The 17,025-nt window shown below is 42.0% G+C and overlaps 1 protein-coding gene across 1 annotated transcript; it reads right to left on the bottom strand.

The window, feature by feature from the left end:
* Positions 1–11,384: 11,384 nt before the first annotated feature.
* LOC146393950 (uncharacterized) lies at positions 11,385–16,544 on the bottom strand. Its single transcript, XM_084924700.1, has 10 exons — positions 16,457–16,544; positions 15,913–16,123; positions 15,103–15,287; positions 14,804–15,019; positions 13,497–13,911; positions 13,132–13,253; positions 12,797–13,036; positions 12,402–12,563; positions 12,125–12,214; positions 11,385–12,037 (listed from the first exon to the last, which is right to left on the bottom strand). Exons 1-10 carry the CDS (start codon positions 16,472–16,474, stop codon positions 11,867–11,869), a joined length of 1,830 nt encoding a protein of 609 aa, XP_084780826.1. The 5' UTR covers positions 16,475–16,544; the 3' UTR covers positions 11,385–11,866.
* Between the last annotated feature and the right edge of the window lie 481 nt (positions 16,545–17,025).

Below are 17,025 nucleotides of genomic sequence, written 5' to 3' on the forward strand. Positions count from 1 at the left end.
AATATTTTAGTAATCTGGGCAAATTTGGATTTTATCAGTAACATGAACAAAATAGAAAGTAATTAGGAATGGTAGGAACTACTTCTCCCCCCCCGTCGTCGTGATACGCAAAATCCATTTATACAGCCGTATAAATTTATACAGGCTCATGCGTGTTTGCTCATTTAGTTAGTCTTAAGTGGAGTCGTGTAAACAGCTAAGATACAGTCTGTGACAAGACCACAAACCTTTTCAAACACAAAAAAGTAAATTATAACACAGAATGTGATGATGACTTTATGATGGACAGGCGCTGCTAGCGCGAGACAGACATCGCTCGCGCTCGCTTTGTTGCAGGCAGGCACTATCGAGTAGTACAGAGGGAGAACGTGGAGCTGTTGGCGGACGTGTAGTATAAATATGGATGTGAAATTAGTAATGAAATAAATACATGCTACAAAGATATATGTATTAGTTTAGCTTGGAGTAATATGTGTCTCTGAAATCACCTCACATCAATTCAGTTGTCCTGATTCTGTCAGTAAGGTTGTAGAGCAATTAGAGTGACTTATATAGGGTAGGTCTCATTAAAGTATACAGCATACTTGCAGTAAAATAGTTACTGTTATGTTGTGGCAGGGATTTGTCCACCAGGGGGCAACAGTTGTTGGAGAGTTTTCAGTCTGTGGGGCGCATGCCCCGGTTCTCATAATAAAGAAGTAACGGTGAGCTAAACATGGTCTCCGTGGTTCCTTAGTCCTAGGATATCACATATGGCGACGAGGGTAAAAGCCAGGTGTTGCTGTGAAGTTACACCGTGATAAGTGACTTATGAAGTGAGGTTGGCACTAGCGCTAGCATCTGTTGGAAGCGGAGCGTAACCCTCGGTGTGGAATAATGGCTACCACTTTGGGCTCGGCACCGTTCGACAGCGAGCTGCAATCCTGGGAGGAATATTGTGAGATTTTGGATTACTTCTTTGTGGCGAATGATATTAAGGAGGAGGAGAAGAAGCGAGCGGTACTGTTGAGTTGCGTGGGCGCACAGACCTATGCCCTGATTAGGAACCTACTCAGTCCGGTCAAGCCAGGGGATCGTTCTTATGCTGAATTGGTGGGATTGTTGAACAATCATTTTCACCCTAAGCCGAGTGAAATTGTGCAGCGGTGGAAGTTTAACACACGGAATAGAAGGCCGGAGGAAAGTGTGGGCGATTATGTAGCGGAGCTGAGGAAGCTCACACAGGACTGTAACTTTGGAGACTCCCTGACGGTGATGCTGCGGGATCGTTTAGTATGTGGAATAAGCGACGACAGAATACAGCGCAGATTGTTAGCAGAGGATTCGCTAACATTTGAAAAGGCGCTGAAGTTTGCTCAAGCAATGGAGGCTGCTAACAGAGACATTGTGGATTTGAAGAGCATGACGGAACAGTCGCGATTCACTAAAGGATTAGGAGCGGTGAACAAGATGGAGGACGGCGGCTCGACGTCACAACAGGTTGTCAGGAAGTGCTACAGATGTGGAGGGCTAAATCATGTGGCCAAGGACTGCAGGTTTGTTTCAGAAAAATGCCACAACTGCGGCAAGGTGGGACACATAAAAAGGGTCTGCCGAATGAAAATGGAACAAAAAGGAGGGCGTGGCAGACAAGGTAAACAAGCCCATTTCTTGGAAGAGGAGAATGTAGAGAGTGAGGAAGAAGGAGCTGAAATGCACCACATAAAGGCAAGTGTGACTATGTATAATGTGCATGAGGAGATTAGCATCCCAAGGGAAGAACCCATCAGACAGAAGCTAAAAGTAAATGCACAGAATGTGACATTTGAAGTAGACACAGGCTGTGGCTACACTATCATGTCGAAGGAGTCATTTAAAAAACTTTTTGAAGGCATTAATGCGCCCAAAGTAAGCAAGTGTGGAATCAAACTGAGAACGTATGGAGGCCACAAGGTACCTGTGTGGGGAGCAGCCCAAGTGCAGGTGGAATTCAGAGACAGTAAAAAAAAACTGGATGTGGTGGTGGTTGAAGGGGCTGGAACTAGTTTGATGGGTCGGGGATGGATTAAGGCCCTCCAATTAGACTGGCAACCTGTACATAAGATAGAAGGCAGAGATGATGCCTTACAGCGGGTACTGGCCAGACATGAAACAGTGTTTAAGGATGAGTTGGGAATGCTGAAGGGGTTTGCAGCAAAGATACACGTAGCCAGTGATGCCAAACCGTGCTTCTATAAGCCCCGATCAGTTCCGTTTGCTATGAAAAAGAAAGTGGAGCAGGAACTGGAGAGACTGTTGGAGGAGAAGATCATCCAACCAGTGAAATTCGCAGAGTGGGCCGCACCCATTGTACCCATACTAAAGCCAGACTCCAGCGCCAGAATTTGTGGTGACTACAAACTGACTGTTAACAAGGTGTCGCCTGTAGAACAATACCCCATTCCACGAATGGAGGACATGATAGCGGGGCTGGCGGGAGGAGAAAAATACACCAAGTTAGATATGAGTCACGCATATCAACAGGTTGTACTTGATGAGGAATCTAGAAAGTATGTCACAGTGAACACACACAGGGGTTTGTTTACATACACCAGGTTGCCATTTGGTGTGAGTTCAAGTCCTGCCATTTTTCAGCGCACCATGGAGAGTGTGTTGCAAGGTCTGACCAATGTTGCAGTGTATCTGGATGACATCATCCTGACGGGAAAGAATGACAAAGAACATCTTCAAACACTGGATGGAGTGCTGCAGCGCTTGGAGGAGGCGGGCCTGCGCTTAAAAAGGAGCAAATGTCAATTCATGGAGAAGGAAGTGACATTTTTAGGACATCGGGTGGATAAGACCGGTTTACATCCAGTGCCAGCAAAAGTGAAAGCAGTGCAGGAGGCGCCACTCCCAAACTCAGTGACAGAGCTCAAAGCTTATTTGGGGTTGTTGAACTTCTATAATAAGTTCTTGCCAAACTTGTCCACACTGTTGGCCCCACTGCACAAGCTTCTGAGAAAGGGGGAACCATGGTGTTGGGGACCAGCACAGGAGAAGGTTTTCTGCAAATCAAAGGAACTGTTGCAGTCAAGCAGTGTATTGGTACACTATGATGAGCAAAAGGATTTAATTCTTTCTTGCGATGCGTCCCCCTATGGAGTGGGAGCAGTACTAGCTCACCGCATGCCAGATGGTCAGGAAAAACCCATTGGGTTTGCATCGCGTACCCTGAATGCAGCAGAAAAGAACTACTCACAGCTGGATAAAGAAGGATTGGCTGTAATATTTGGTGTGCAGTATTTTCATAAGTACCTGTACGGCAGGAAGTTCATGATTATCACGGATCATAAGCCATTGATAAGTTTGTTCCATGAGTTGAAGGCCGTCCCTCAGATGGCGTCACAGAGGATCATGCGATGGGCGGTGTTATTAAGAGCCTATGAGTATGTCATTAAATACGGAGAAGGCAAAAATAACAGTAATGCTGATGGTCTGAGTCGTCTCCCTCTTCCAGAGAACCTCCCTAAAGAGGTGGCAGCTGAGGACCAAGTGTTGATGGTAGATCAGGACCAGGACGGCGTGATGACATCTGAGCAGCTGCAAAGATGGACAACCAAAGATCCCATACTCTCCAGAGTGCGTGAGTATGCTTTGAGAGGATGGCCCACTACGCAGCATCCTAATTTTCAGCCCTACAGACAGAGACAACAGGAGCTGAGTGTGCAGGATGGGTGTGTGCTGTGGGGGGCGAGGGTGGTGATACCAGAACGAGGTCGACGTCCCCTTTTGGAACAGCTACATCAGTCACACCCAGGAATGAGCCGCATGAAGGGCCTGGCCAGAAGCTACATGTGGTGGCCGCATATGGAGAATGACATTGAAGCCAAGGTGAGGTCCTGCAGTACATGTCAAGAACATAGACACAGGCCGCAAGAGGCACCGCTACACCCCTGGGAGTGGCCAGAAAAGCCCTGGAGAAGGATACATATCGATTATGCGGGCCCGTTTTTGGGTAAAATGTTCTTAGTAATAGTGGACGCCCACTCCAAATGGTTAGATGTGTATCCAGTTCCATCCGCTACAGCAGCTGCAACCATAGCCTGCCTGAGAAACTGTTTCAGCACGCACGGCCTTCCTGCGATGGTGGTCTCTGATAATGCCCAGTGTTTTGTAAGTGCACAAACTAAAGAGTTCATGGCAAAGAATGGAATCACCCACGTCACCTCCGCTCCATATCACCCAGCATCCAATGGGTTAGCAGAAAGAGCAGTGCAAACGTTCAAAGAACTCATGAAAAAGAGTACTGGAGACACACTGGCAACCAAGTTAAACAGGGCTCTGTTTAGTTACAGAATCACACCACAGTCCACAACAGGGAAGTCTCCCGCTGAGTTGATGATGGGCCGGAAGTTGAGGTGTACTCTTGATCTCATACACCCTGACTTGAAACAGAAAGTGACAGCAAAACAAGATAGCCAAAGACTGTATCATGATAGACATGCCAAGGAGCGCATGTTTGTTATTGGAGACACAGTATATACCAGAAACTATGGCAGAGGACCCAAATGGATACCAGGACTTATACAGGAGATGACGGGGCCTGTTTCCTACTTGGTGATGCTGGGAAACGGGACAGTGGTGAGGCGTCACGTCGATCAGCTGTTTGCCCGCCTGGAGCCGTGCCTGGCAGCAGGAATGCCTGAAGGCCACCCAGGTGAGCCCCCAAAGGCAGCCCCAAACATCAGCGCTGAGACAGGAGACGAGGATGAGAGCCACATGGAGGTGGTTATTACACCAGTGGTGAAGCCACATATGGAGAGTAGTGATTCACTGGAATCACCTGCCACTGGGTTACGGCGATCGCAAAGAACCAAGAGACCGCCGGAGCACCTGAGAGACTTTGTGCCGTGATTACGGTGAACTGTTATAGGTTAACCTAAGACTGTTGGACTAAAGGTTCATTATTACGGAGTGAAATTTCAATAAAAGCTGGGGACGGGGTTGTTGCATTTTTATAAAGGTGAAGTTTTTGTTTATGGGTATTTTCTGTAGTGATTAAAACTACAGAGTAGTTCCAGTTTAAGGGGGAAGGAATGTTATGTTGTGGCAGGGATTTGTCCACCAGGGGGCAACAGTTGTTGGAGAGTTTTCAGTCTGTGGGGCGCATGCCCCGGTTCTCATAATAAAGAAGTAACGGTGAGCTAAACATGGTCTCCGTGGTTCCTTAGTCCTAGGATATCACAGTTACTGTGGGCTTTAAAAAATAAAAATGCAACTCAAAATATTTCATACATAAAACAGGAAGATAGAACTTGAGAAAATCTTTCTCAGCTTTATTATTATTTTCAATCAGTCACATTTGTTTTGAATGATTGTTAATTGAATATTCTAAAATGTGGGTATTGATGTTTCAGGTTTTTTCTTGTAGGATAATTCTTCATAATTAGACAATAACAACAAGTAGTCTGATGTCTTGCATTTATTAAGTATTGCTATCAGTATCGTATTTGTATCATCAAGCCTAAAGTAAGTAAGAGAGGTGGTGGATTGGCCAGATGCTGGTCGGTGTGTAAAAATAACTCAGTTGTTTGGTATGGCGTAGCTTCCACAGATTCAGTAACATTTGCAAGTGGTGGAGGCCAGCAGGTGGATGAGGGAAAGGGGAGGCAAGAGGAGAGACCCGAGGCCGGTCCGAGTGTCAGGTGAACTGAACCTCACGTAAGACGTTATGACCTGCAGTCTGTCTGGGTCAGATATAAACCAAGTTTAGATGTCGTTTATTTTCGTTGTGCTAACTTTTTACAGCCAGTTACAATAACTCCTGCGTACTAGCTAGCATGACGGAGTTTCTATACAGCTGGTTGGGTGCTATGATGTTACTGATAGTGAACTTTATTGTATTCATAAGGTTTGTTAGTAGAGTTGCCAACCGTCCCGTAAAAAGACGGAATCATCCCGTATTCAGAGAAAATATTATGCATTTCGTATTGAGCTGAGAAGGAACACAGTTTGTCCCGGACTTCAGCTAGAATGGAAAAAGACACAAAGCTGGAGTTATTCTGTCGTTATGCTGCACAGCTGCTTCTTCTGCTCTCATTCTCTCCCCTCCCTCTCCTGTTGCTACTTCAATCATGAAACTGATCAATGATCAGCTGATCGGCTTTTCTCTCTTGTTTGTTTTGCACCAGAAAGTTGTTAGAATTTATTTAACCTCCTAGGACCTGGCGTCCACATATGTGGACATCACATTTTGGGTTATTTAGACCAAAATACTCAATTTTGCTCTACAAGGGCCTGATATCCATTTACAAGGACATTATACTGCTACTGTTCTATCGAAATTTTAAATGAATATCCTCATATGTGGCTCTAATTTTTCCTAGAAACAAAAATCAGGTAAAAAAAAAAAAAAAAAAATTCTGGTAATTGTTTGTTTTTCCATTCATCAGGTCCCAATATGCCCAAATATCAAAGGGAAATTTAAAATGCATGCCGTGGAAAAGTTTGGGTCTTAGGAGGTTAATATTACTTTCTAGTATCAGCTGATGTTTGCTGGAGCCACAGCTGTAAAAGCTGCTGGTCATGATATCGGTTTGGTTATGTGGTGAGAGGGAAACATGAAGATGAAACCAGGAGATGTCCTTACTGAATCATCAGAGCTGAACAGGTGATGGAGAAACATGTTTACCTTTTAGGTGACATGAATGAGTTGAAGGGAAGTTATGATCTGTTCCTGAGAGACAAATGCAAGGAGCTGCGACTGCAAGATGGTTGGTGCTTGTCGTAATGGTAATTACTATGAGGGTGAAGAGGGGTCCTATTAGGCTTGGATAAGCCATCAAGTGGTGGCCTGCAACTCTCACTGGAGTTTAAAAGAAACATAGTCAAAGGAGCTTGCAAAGAAAAGCGTCTGGACTTCTTTAAGTTACTTGAAGACGTTTCACCTCTCATCCGAGAAGCTTCTTCAGTTCTAAGGTCAAATGGTGGAGAGTCCCAGATATCCCAGATGTCCAGACGCTTTTCTTTGCAAGCTCCTTTGACTACGATGACCTGGATGACTGAGAACCTTCACAGACATAAAAGAAACATACTTTCCATACTCAGTGGATTCATTATGGCAAACAGATATTTTGGACCTCAGCACTAGTGTTGTGTGGGATGGTGTTTGGGATGTGGTCAAACATTTTGGAAAATAGTTCAAGAAAATCGGTCAACCTCATTGGTTGTAATTTCACACATTTAGAAATGGCAGGAAAATTCTGTCAAATTTTTATGAAACAAATCTGTTAAATTACAGATTTGTATTCATTCAAGTCACAGACAATAAAAACAAGCAGAAGTCAATATGTAATATTTTTAGATTTTTATTGATGTTAAATTGAATTTCCAGATTAGATATGTTCACTTCAATGTGTATAGCACCAAACAATGGTGTTTTCAAGGCGCTTCACATTGTAAGGTAACAACTTTATTAAAAAGAAACCCCAACAGACAAACCCCTCTGAGCAAGCACTTGGCGACAGTGGGGAGGAAATCTCCCTTTTAACAGGAAGAGACCTCCGGCAGAACCAGGCTCAGGGCGGAGTGGCCATCTGCCGCGACCAGTCCTGGGAATTTCAGAAATGACTTGATCTGATGTAAATGTAAAACTAGCTAATTTAAAGTGTCCAGTGAGTTTTCTCAAATATTTTGCAGTTGATATCACAATGTCACTACAGGGCGAATTACTGGAAAATGACAGTTTTACTGAATCGACTCACGTTTTTGCTCCTGAAGGTGAGGTAACAGCGATAATAAGCGATATTTTGTTGAGTGTGGCTGTTTCTCCTCATAGTTCTGTTCAAGACAGGGTTACCTTTGGTCTGTTTAATAAATGTTCATCCTGTTTGGCAGCTTAACACATAGTTTCAGTTTTTTCACCTTCTGTGATTAATTCTGGTTTGGAAGTATCAGTATTTAAATGTAACTAGACTCAGACTAGGAGTGGAACAAAAGTGTCATTAACCCTCATTCTGAGTGATTACACTGTCCCTTAAATGTATTTTCCATTTGTGTACTTATTTTGTGACACAAAACTCCTCAGTGTTGAGTAAAGTTATGAGCAGCAGAGGATTTGACCGGGGGTCCTTTCAGGTGCCACATCTCCATGCTAGCTACTGCTAACATTTTATGTATGTTTAAATTGAAATAAGCTGTTTTAAAAAATAAAATCTGTTCAGGTACAATAATATCTGAAGAAGTCTTTTTAGTTATTTCTAGACAGGTTCTGGTTTAATTTAGTTACCAAAACAACATGTTTTGGTCTTTTTCTTTGCCTTAGTGAAACATTATGCAGTTCGGCCTCTTTTCTTTGGGCAATAATGGAAAAGCAGTTTTTCTAATTCTGGTCCTTGGGACTGCTTGTTTTAGGTTTTTAGGTGTTTCCCCACTCCAAAACACCTGATTCAAATGATCAGATTGGGCAGGTGCAGCACATAATACCCAGCTGGTCATTTGCATTATTTGAATTGAGTGTGTTGGAGCAAGGATTGGAATCACTGCAATGAGTGATGGGATGTCCCTGCCTGCTCTAGTCTGTATCCCAAAGAATCCTTGGGCAAGATACTGACCCCAAGTTGCTCATGTGGTGTTCATCTGTGCGAATGTGTGTGTGAATCAGAAAGCGCTTAGCTGTAGAAAAGGTGCTTTTATGGATGTTTGGGTGAATAGGTAAATGAGGCATTTTGTATAAAGCGCTTGGAGTGCTCGAGTAGAATACAAAAGCACCATATAAAAGCAGTCAGTTTACCATGTATTTATTTGTTCCATTAAACTCTTCAAATAAAAATTTGGAATCAATTATTTGTTTTCTCATGCATTTACTAAATGGCTATATACAGAAAACTGTGACACTGTGGTACCCTTATTGCTCATTGTTGCCCTAAGGCAACAAACCAATTTCTATGGCATAGAGGGTTCAAATAATTTAAGGAAAAAATGAACTCAAATGATTTTCTGTAAATGACTTAAATAAGACAGAAGTACACATTCAGTGCATTTTGTCAGCAACAGGCATGAGGTTTGTTCAATATTTGTTATGTCTACAAGGCTCAGCTGCCCTCATGAAGGTTCTTCTTTGTATTGAGGAAAGCATAAAGAAGGCTAAACTAAATTAGAAGGAGCAGTCCCGCTGTACATATGATTAGAATTCATGGGACTTTCTGGTGTGTGACAGTTAGTGTGGCCCTTTTATGATTTGTGGGTCCAGCATCAAATTTCGAGTCCTTCCCATCACATACGAGGTGTTAAATAATCGTCTTATTTTTGCTGTCATGTTCTCTGTAACAACATCCCACTAACTCTGGTCTGCTATGTGGCAGGTAAATCTCACCCCAGATCATCTGGAGATCTTTGTGATCCAAGTCAGAGCGCTGAATAACTGTCATGTGACTGTCAACATAGAAACCGACACAACCTCCATGCCTGTCTCGACCCTTCCCGTAACATCTGAAATTCTCTGTAGATATCTGAGGACTGTTGTCCAAATGAGTGTCAGTCAGGGCCAGCACATGGATTTTATAATCTGTTAATAGTTTCTCAACTTTAAGAAGCTTATTTCTCAGACTGTGTATGTTCAGATGAGCTAAGCATAAATTTCCGAGTTCAGAGTCAGCTGAGGGATTGTAGTTTCAAAGAGAGATGGGAGTCACGGGTTCTCTGAACCTGGTTTGTCCTGATGGAAAGTGTCCTCTCTGCGTCCTTCAGCTGAGAAGCTGTTGGCCTGATTCTTAGTCTCCTGGTCCAGGTCCAGTCTGCGGCACAAACACCTCACGGTTATCATGCAAAGAGTATAAATAGAGCTCACATACACGAGATGATCTCAGTGAGTCTAAATATCATGAAAAAGATTTTTTTCTGGTAAACTTGAAAGCAGTTCCTCTCTTACTCACATCCAGAGAACAGACACACACTCTCCATCAGTGTCACAAGACTGAAAGGTCGGTACCAAAACTGGACTCGGGTGCAGGAACCCAGAGCAGAGACAGGTCGTTTTACAAAGTTAATTAGTTAAACACGTGACAAGGACAAAGGCAAAAACACAGAGCTTGACGTGGCGAGGCCTGGGTAATGTGGCTTATGTGGGCGTGGATATAGAAAGGGGGAATTGGGCCAGAGATGCAGACTGGAACGGGGCAGTTAAGCAGTCGCACTGAGGAGTTAGGGAGGTAGTGGAGAGAAGCTCTGAAGTTGGTGAGTATATTATATAACTATTCTTACTTGCAGGAGGAGGATGGGAGTGATGTGAATCCAGAGTGAGCTGAGCGGCGTGGAAAGGCTGACCTGAGATCCGGAGGTTCGTGACAGTGTGCGGTGGCAGGACGGCAGGCAGATTAGGCGCAGTGTGTTTCCAAAATGGAGGATTGGTATCCTGAGTCCGAGAGAGAAGCTTAAGCCGAAGGTTTAAGACAAGGTGAGTCCAGGAACTGTGGCACAAGAAAGCAAGGTTGGCAGTAGTGATGGCCCGCTTGAAGCTGACGCTGCGGTGCGTGTGTCAAAAAAAACACAAGGAAGTTTATAAGGAAGTGAATCATTCGTGGGATTTGTGGAGTATTTTGATGGTGAGAAATATCAAAACACTGATTATTCTATTGAGGGATACGGAAGAAGAGAGGACGTTCTGTCGTGTGGGAGCATTTTGAGTTGATTTTTGGTCAGTCGGGTGGGTTTGCCAGCTTTCAGTTCTTGTTTGTTTTTGTTTTGTGTGTTTATTTTTATTTTATCTTAAAATGTGAAAAGCTTAAAATGTCAGAAAACTGCTTTTCATAATATAAATATCCTTATATAACTTAAGAAACACTTCCATTTGACTTAAATTTAATATTAAAAAAATATGTATTTTTAAAATAATCTTAAAATGTTATTCTACAAAATGCGCAACAATTTAATTTTTTTTATTCTTTTTAGCTGACCCAGGAAGACGGTATACCTGCATCTCTACACTTTCTGCACTCCAGCGTCTTCTGTTCCATGTGAGAGGATTTTCTCTGAAGCAGGAGAAACTATCTCCAAGAATAGAAACTCGGCCCTCACACAGTGGAACAAATTCTCTTCTTAAATAAAAACCAAACGGGATGACCTTAAATGCATCACGTTTTTAATTTGCAAGTTCATAAGCATTTTCCCTTTCCGGTTCACAATCAATTCTACCCTCAGGTCAAAAATATGGATAAGAAAATTGGCCTAATTTAATATTATTTATAAACACACCTGTCCAGCTGTCCTGTGATTAATTGCATAAGTACATGGAGGCAGGACCTCAGAGCAGAAGCATAATGTGTTGAACATTATTATGTATATTATATATATTTTTCACTTACTGTATTTATCAACATCAAGAAGTCACAAGTAAAGAAAGACCACACCATGGGGCATAATTAAACAAGGAAAGTTTGTTGATCAAAATTTATTAAACAAATAAACAACAATTTTTTCATCCAATTTTTTCACTCAGTGCTGGTGAAATTTTTTAGGTCTTCCACTTGACGTTTTTGTTCCATGATCCTCAGGATCATTTAAGAAATTCCAAATGACTATCTTACTGTGTCCCATCTCAGTAGTGATGGCGTGCTGCGAGAGACCCTGTTTATGCAGTTCAACAACCCCACAACGTTCCCATTTTTCTAGTGGGCTTAAACTTTTGATCGGGACTGTATGTCTGACAGCCCATAAATAAAATACCCATAAAAATCAAAGTTTTATTAAAACCACATTTGTTGAAGTTCCCAAACTTGATCATATATTCAGTCATCCACATTTATTATTCTCCAAGTACACCTTGACCAGGATAACCAGGAAGAGATGACTTCTATTTTTGATCAATGGCTAGCAGCTATTTTTGACTTTCTCAGGCTAAGTGGTCATTTTACAGCCACAACAGACCTCGCATCTGTTGAATGTATTCTTCAGTTTTTGGTTTTTGTCCACTTAGTTCAAGAGCCTGCCCACCCTTCTGCTGATGACGGCCTATAATGTCCTTGGCAATCCTCATGCTGGCAGCCTGTCCTCCAGCGAGGTTTACTGCATGAGGTCCAACCTATGTGAGAAATTGGGGGTAAAGGCATGGACAGCCTGTAATATAACTAAAAATAAAATTACTTCAAATACAATTTGTAAAACTTACCTGAAGAGCTGCGTACTGCCCCATCAGGTAGAGTGGGCATTCTTCTGCCCACTGTAAGCTTTCCGTTATGCACGGCCATCCGTCTAACACCTAAAGAACACAAAACACATGTCATCAATAATCTATTTTTATATCCAGAGACTGATTGCAGAAAAAACTACATGAAAAAATAAAAAAATTCCTCATCATCCAAGTAATTTCCAAAACTTTTGTGCATGTACAATACACTTCTGTGTTGTACATGCACAAACACTACACATTTCTCTACATAACACACCTGAATTGGGAATTCCTTCATCACTTCAGAAAGTAATGGGTCCTGTTTCACATCAAGTTTGCAGCCGGTGGCAATCCAAATCTTATCTCCAGTCCAGTGCTCCCCGGTGGTGAGGGAAAGGCTCCAGACCTGGTTTCTGTAGCACCAGCTGGCTTCACTCACCTAGACGGTGTGAGATTCAGGTTCGGATTCTTTATCTCCCTGTTCATTATAGGCCTTATTTGACATACAATGCACACATTGTCAAGCCAGTGAGGTAACTGCATTGTGCAACTCAAACATGGGTGACATGTCCACATTAGGATGCTGGAAAGGTAGTAGAACTCAGAAGTTTGTCATTACTTGGTGGATCATATCTCATTTTACTCTTGGGACCTTCTACACTGAATACAAACCTGACAGTACGTCTTCACATCCACCTGTCCGTTCACTATGAATGGCTGCAGTTGGATGTAGGCCTCCGGGGTGACGGCCCCTCCCTTCCTTGCCTGATGAATCATTGCAAGACGTTTGTGGAGACTCCTCTCATTGTAGAACTGCCGTAGGTAGGCTCGGCCATCCATCTTGATGCCGTGCTCCACATGAGAGTAACGACCCACCAAACTCTCAACATCACCCACGTCAAACTGTTTCAGCTGTGGAAGAAAACAACACGAGCTAAAATGTGTACTCGAGTTGGACAGAATTATTATTAATTTTTGGTTCACGTGCCGTTTTACAGTCTCTAAACCTGGAGGTGTTTTCTCATAACCCATGTCACATGGCTGGCACCTTGTTGCAGTGCAACTGAGATGACGTGAGCGCTGGTCAGACCTCCACCAATGACCATCACTCTCTGGCCGGGCTCACAGACTACATACAATGACAGAAACACACAAGCACACAGTATTTGCACAGGGAGGAGCAGTTGTGAGAATAGGTGCCAAATGGCCAATGAAGTCTGCAGAAGCAAAGACATTTATCAGAAAGCAAAGGTTATAACATTCTAGGAAATGTGCAAACAACTCACAAAGCGGAGTTTTACTTTAAGGTACCGGGGCACTAAAGCTTTAATGTTTATGTAATCAAATTATTTCTAAAAGAAATCTCACATACCTTGAGGAGCGAAAGTATCTTTGTCTCTCACACAATTTGTTTCTCGAGGTTTTTGCTTAGAATTCGGCAGATGATGCATGAGATGAACTGTATGCAGTAAACGCTCCTCTGGGTAGCTTTCACCAATGCTTTTCACCCACGATGGGATGTTCGCCATCTGGGCACGGGTTGGACCTGTTGCCATGACGACCTGGTAGGCTCTTAGGATGGTGCCATCTTCAAGTTGGACTTGAAAATATTTAGCTCTCTTCCCCGCCCCATTTCTCTTTGCATCAGACACTTTGAAGACGTCACTCTGATTTTCCTCCTCCTGTTTCAAATTCTCGTCTTTCATCTCTGTCTCGTCTTCCTTCACAGGGGTGATGTGCTCCACTGTTCCCTTCAGCAGCACTTTGTCCAACTTGTATCTCTCCACCTGTGTTTTAACTGAAATAGCTAAGGAAACAGCAATTCTCAAATTTTGGTGCTCATGCTGCTTAAATTTGGTAGGATAAGTAGTAGCAAGTACCAAGTGTTTTGGTGAGTTTCTCGAAGCAGCAGAAGATGTCATGCAACATTAGTTACATTGTTGCAAAGTTTTTTTAATAGTGAAAACTAAACTCAAACCTAAAAGTAGGTGTGAAAAAAATATTTTAGTTGACCAAAATAAAAGATAAAAACTACAACTGTTCAAAACAAATATAACATTGAAACTAACTAAACTCATTTTGTGAAGTTGTAAAACTAACTAAAATAAAATATGGAGGATATAAAATTAGTTGGATTATTTCTTAAATTATAAGAATAAGGTTTGATGAGTCTTTGATCGATGTCTAGAAGACCACGAGTCAATTGTTTTCAAATATTGATGTTCTTATTGTATTAGCTTGCTGGTTTTCTTACATTCTTAAATGTTGCCTCTGGCATATGTCCTCCATACATTAAAAATTAAAAAGACTAAGCTAATAAAAACTAAACTAAAACTAGACATCTTCAAAATAATAAAAGCTGACAAGAAATCCCACTGTTTGAACAAGCTGAATCTAAAAACAAAATAAAATCCTAAAGCACAGCTCTGTTCCAAACTTTGATGCTCCCCCAACAGCAACAGTTAAAGAAGAAATCACACTGTCTAAAAGAAATATCTCATTTTAGGATTCAAAGTTTCAAAGTTTATATTCTGTTTTACATGCAAACTTCTCTTATTCAGTAACACAAATGTGGTGTTAAAAGAGCAGCAATCAAAGCTTACAAAGTGTACCAATCAATGCAGTGCACCTTCAAACAAGACAAGCACACATGCTATTTACACGCACAGCTGCTCTCACCTGCTCCTTGAAGAAATCCACACTTAGTTTTGCTCCTGGCAGACTGAAGGACAAACTCTTCTTTAGCCCAGAGCTGATGTTTAGACGTTTCCTCTCTTTCTTGCCGAGCCTCATGTCGTTAAAGAACGCATTTTCATCCAGAATATAAACCTGCTCTGGGAGGCTATGAAGCTCTGCCGAGCGCTCGCACCTTAAAGCAAATTCCTGCAGCGCTTTCTGTCAGGACAAATATTCACACGTTAACACCGTTCTTATTCGTACCTCATTTCCACAGTAGGTGAAGTCGATTGTGCTTCTACCTTATTAAGAGGGTCTGTGTGCACCAGCGAGTGTGAGCGCAGATGAGGGATGTTCAGAGCTGTGAACTGGCTCTCCCACAGAGCAGTCCACTCTCCATAGGTGTCCACCACTCTGAGACTGAGCGGGGAACAAACTGTCCTCTCCGATGTGGTTAACTTTGCATGTTGCATCTCCATCGCCTGGCCTGCAGAATATTTAATTTGTCAACAAAGAGAACAGAGAGATCTGTTCATTCTTATTTACAGCATCAGTGGATATCAAAATAAGTGCGTCTTCATTCTCATTATCATGTTCACATAAAACTCAGTTATGTCTGAAAAATTAGTGAATTACAAAAGCCGGCTTTTTTTTAAACAGTCAATTTAAAAACTATCCAGAAAAAGTCTAAATGACTAAAGAAAATCTAAATTATCTGGTTCAGTTTGTGTGGATACTTGAATTTTATTTATTCGTAATAAGATACTTTAGATTTGTATCATTTGTAGTTTAGTTAACAAAATATTACAAAACTATGAAAAACTCCCAGTTTCTCATCACTCATGTTCTTCAATCTACTTGTTTTGTCTGACCAACAGCCCAATAATATTCTCTGCTTTTTAAAATAAAGTGCAAGCCCTCACGCTTTATAAACAGATCTACATTACGTCTGGCATTTCTGCTTAAAACGGTTCAAACAATCTGTCTTCAGTTCATTTTGCCTGGACGGTTTGGTTAATTGCCTGAAAATGTTTCCCTGTGAACACTCAGATTCTCAGTAACAATCCTAACATCTTCCCAGTTTTGAGAAAGTAAAGATAAGCACACCATACCATCTGTTACCCTCTTCTTCCTCTTCATCTTGCTAGTATTGGGCGTGTTGCTGGATGTTTCTGTGCTTAGCTGAGACTTGGTGGTGGAGGTGGAGAGCAGTGAGTCATGTCTAAGGTCTGATTTTGGGTCCCAGTCATTGCTACATAGCAAGCTAGCCAGGGTTAGGGCATGAGGGCCACTTCCTATTATTAACACATCGTGTATCACCATCTGAAACACAAATACAGTAATGATGTCAAACAGTACAACTCTTACATTGCTGATTTTATTAAAGACAACACCGAGAAAGTCGGTATGAGTTTCTGAAAAGCAATTTAGGAAACTTCAAACAACACAGTTTGTCAAAGTTCACTCGTACATGCAAATACAGACTTAAGCTGTCTTGTTTTCTTGCCAAGATTTAAGCAGATAAAATGCTACATACTTATCAATACAGTAAGAGTCTTTAAAACTCTCCCAGGTAGAGTTTTAAAAAACTTCTCAGGAGTCAGACACACACTTTCATGCACAATTTCTCATTGTATGTTTGGTATGTCACAGTACCTGTTTGGATTTATTCATCAGCTTATTTTGGCTTCTGAGATGGTGAAAAACTGGCCAGTACACTGGATTGAGGGTCCACCGTGTGCCGCTGTTACCAATGTTGCGACAGTGGAGTGGGCTTCTCATGTAATTCAATCCACCTGAACATCTACGGATTTAGCTGGATGTCAGTGGCTCCACAGGGCACGCTGGAAATAACTGCAGAATGTGTGGTTGCTTGTTTGTGTGTGTGTGCGCTTGTATAAATTTAGTAACAACTCATCATAGCAGCAAAGCATCAAAGTCACTGCATAACAGATATGTTTGCAGTCATACAGTTATGTGAAAAAGAAAGTTTTTACAGGCTTCTAGCTGCGGACAGCGCTGATATTCTCTGGAGGCTTTAAAACAGGTGTGTCAAACATAAAGCCCAGGGGCCAGAATTGTCCCAACAAAGACTAATAATAAGTGAAGGAGGGTATACATTTTCATGAGTTTTACAGACTTTCTTATTGATGAAGACCTCCCCCAAGGCTATTTATACAGCACTAAAGTAATTAAGTAACAGATAAATAACTAAATGAGAAAAA

This window comes from Perissodus microlepis, chromosome 1, assembly GCF_051167445.1.
Source record: "Perissodus microlepis isolate ML-2025 ecotype Zambia chromosome 1, ASM5116744v1, whole genome shotgun sequence".
In the NCBI taxonomy this organism is placed as follows: domain Eukaryota; kingdom Metazoa; phylum Chordata; class Actinopteri; order Cichliformes; family Cichlidae; genus Perissodus; species Perissodus microlepis.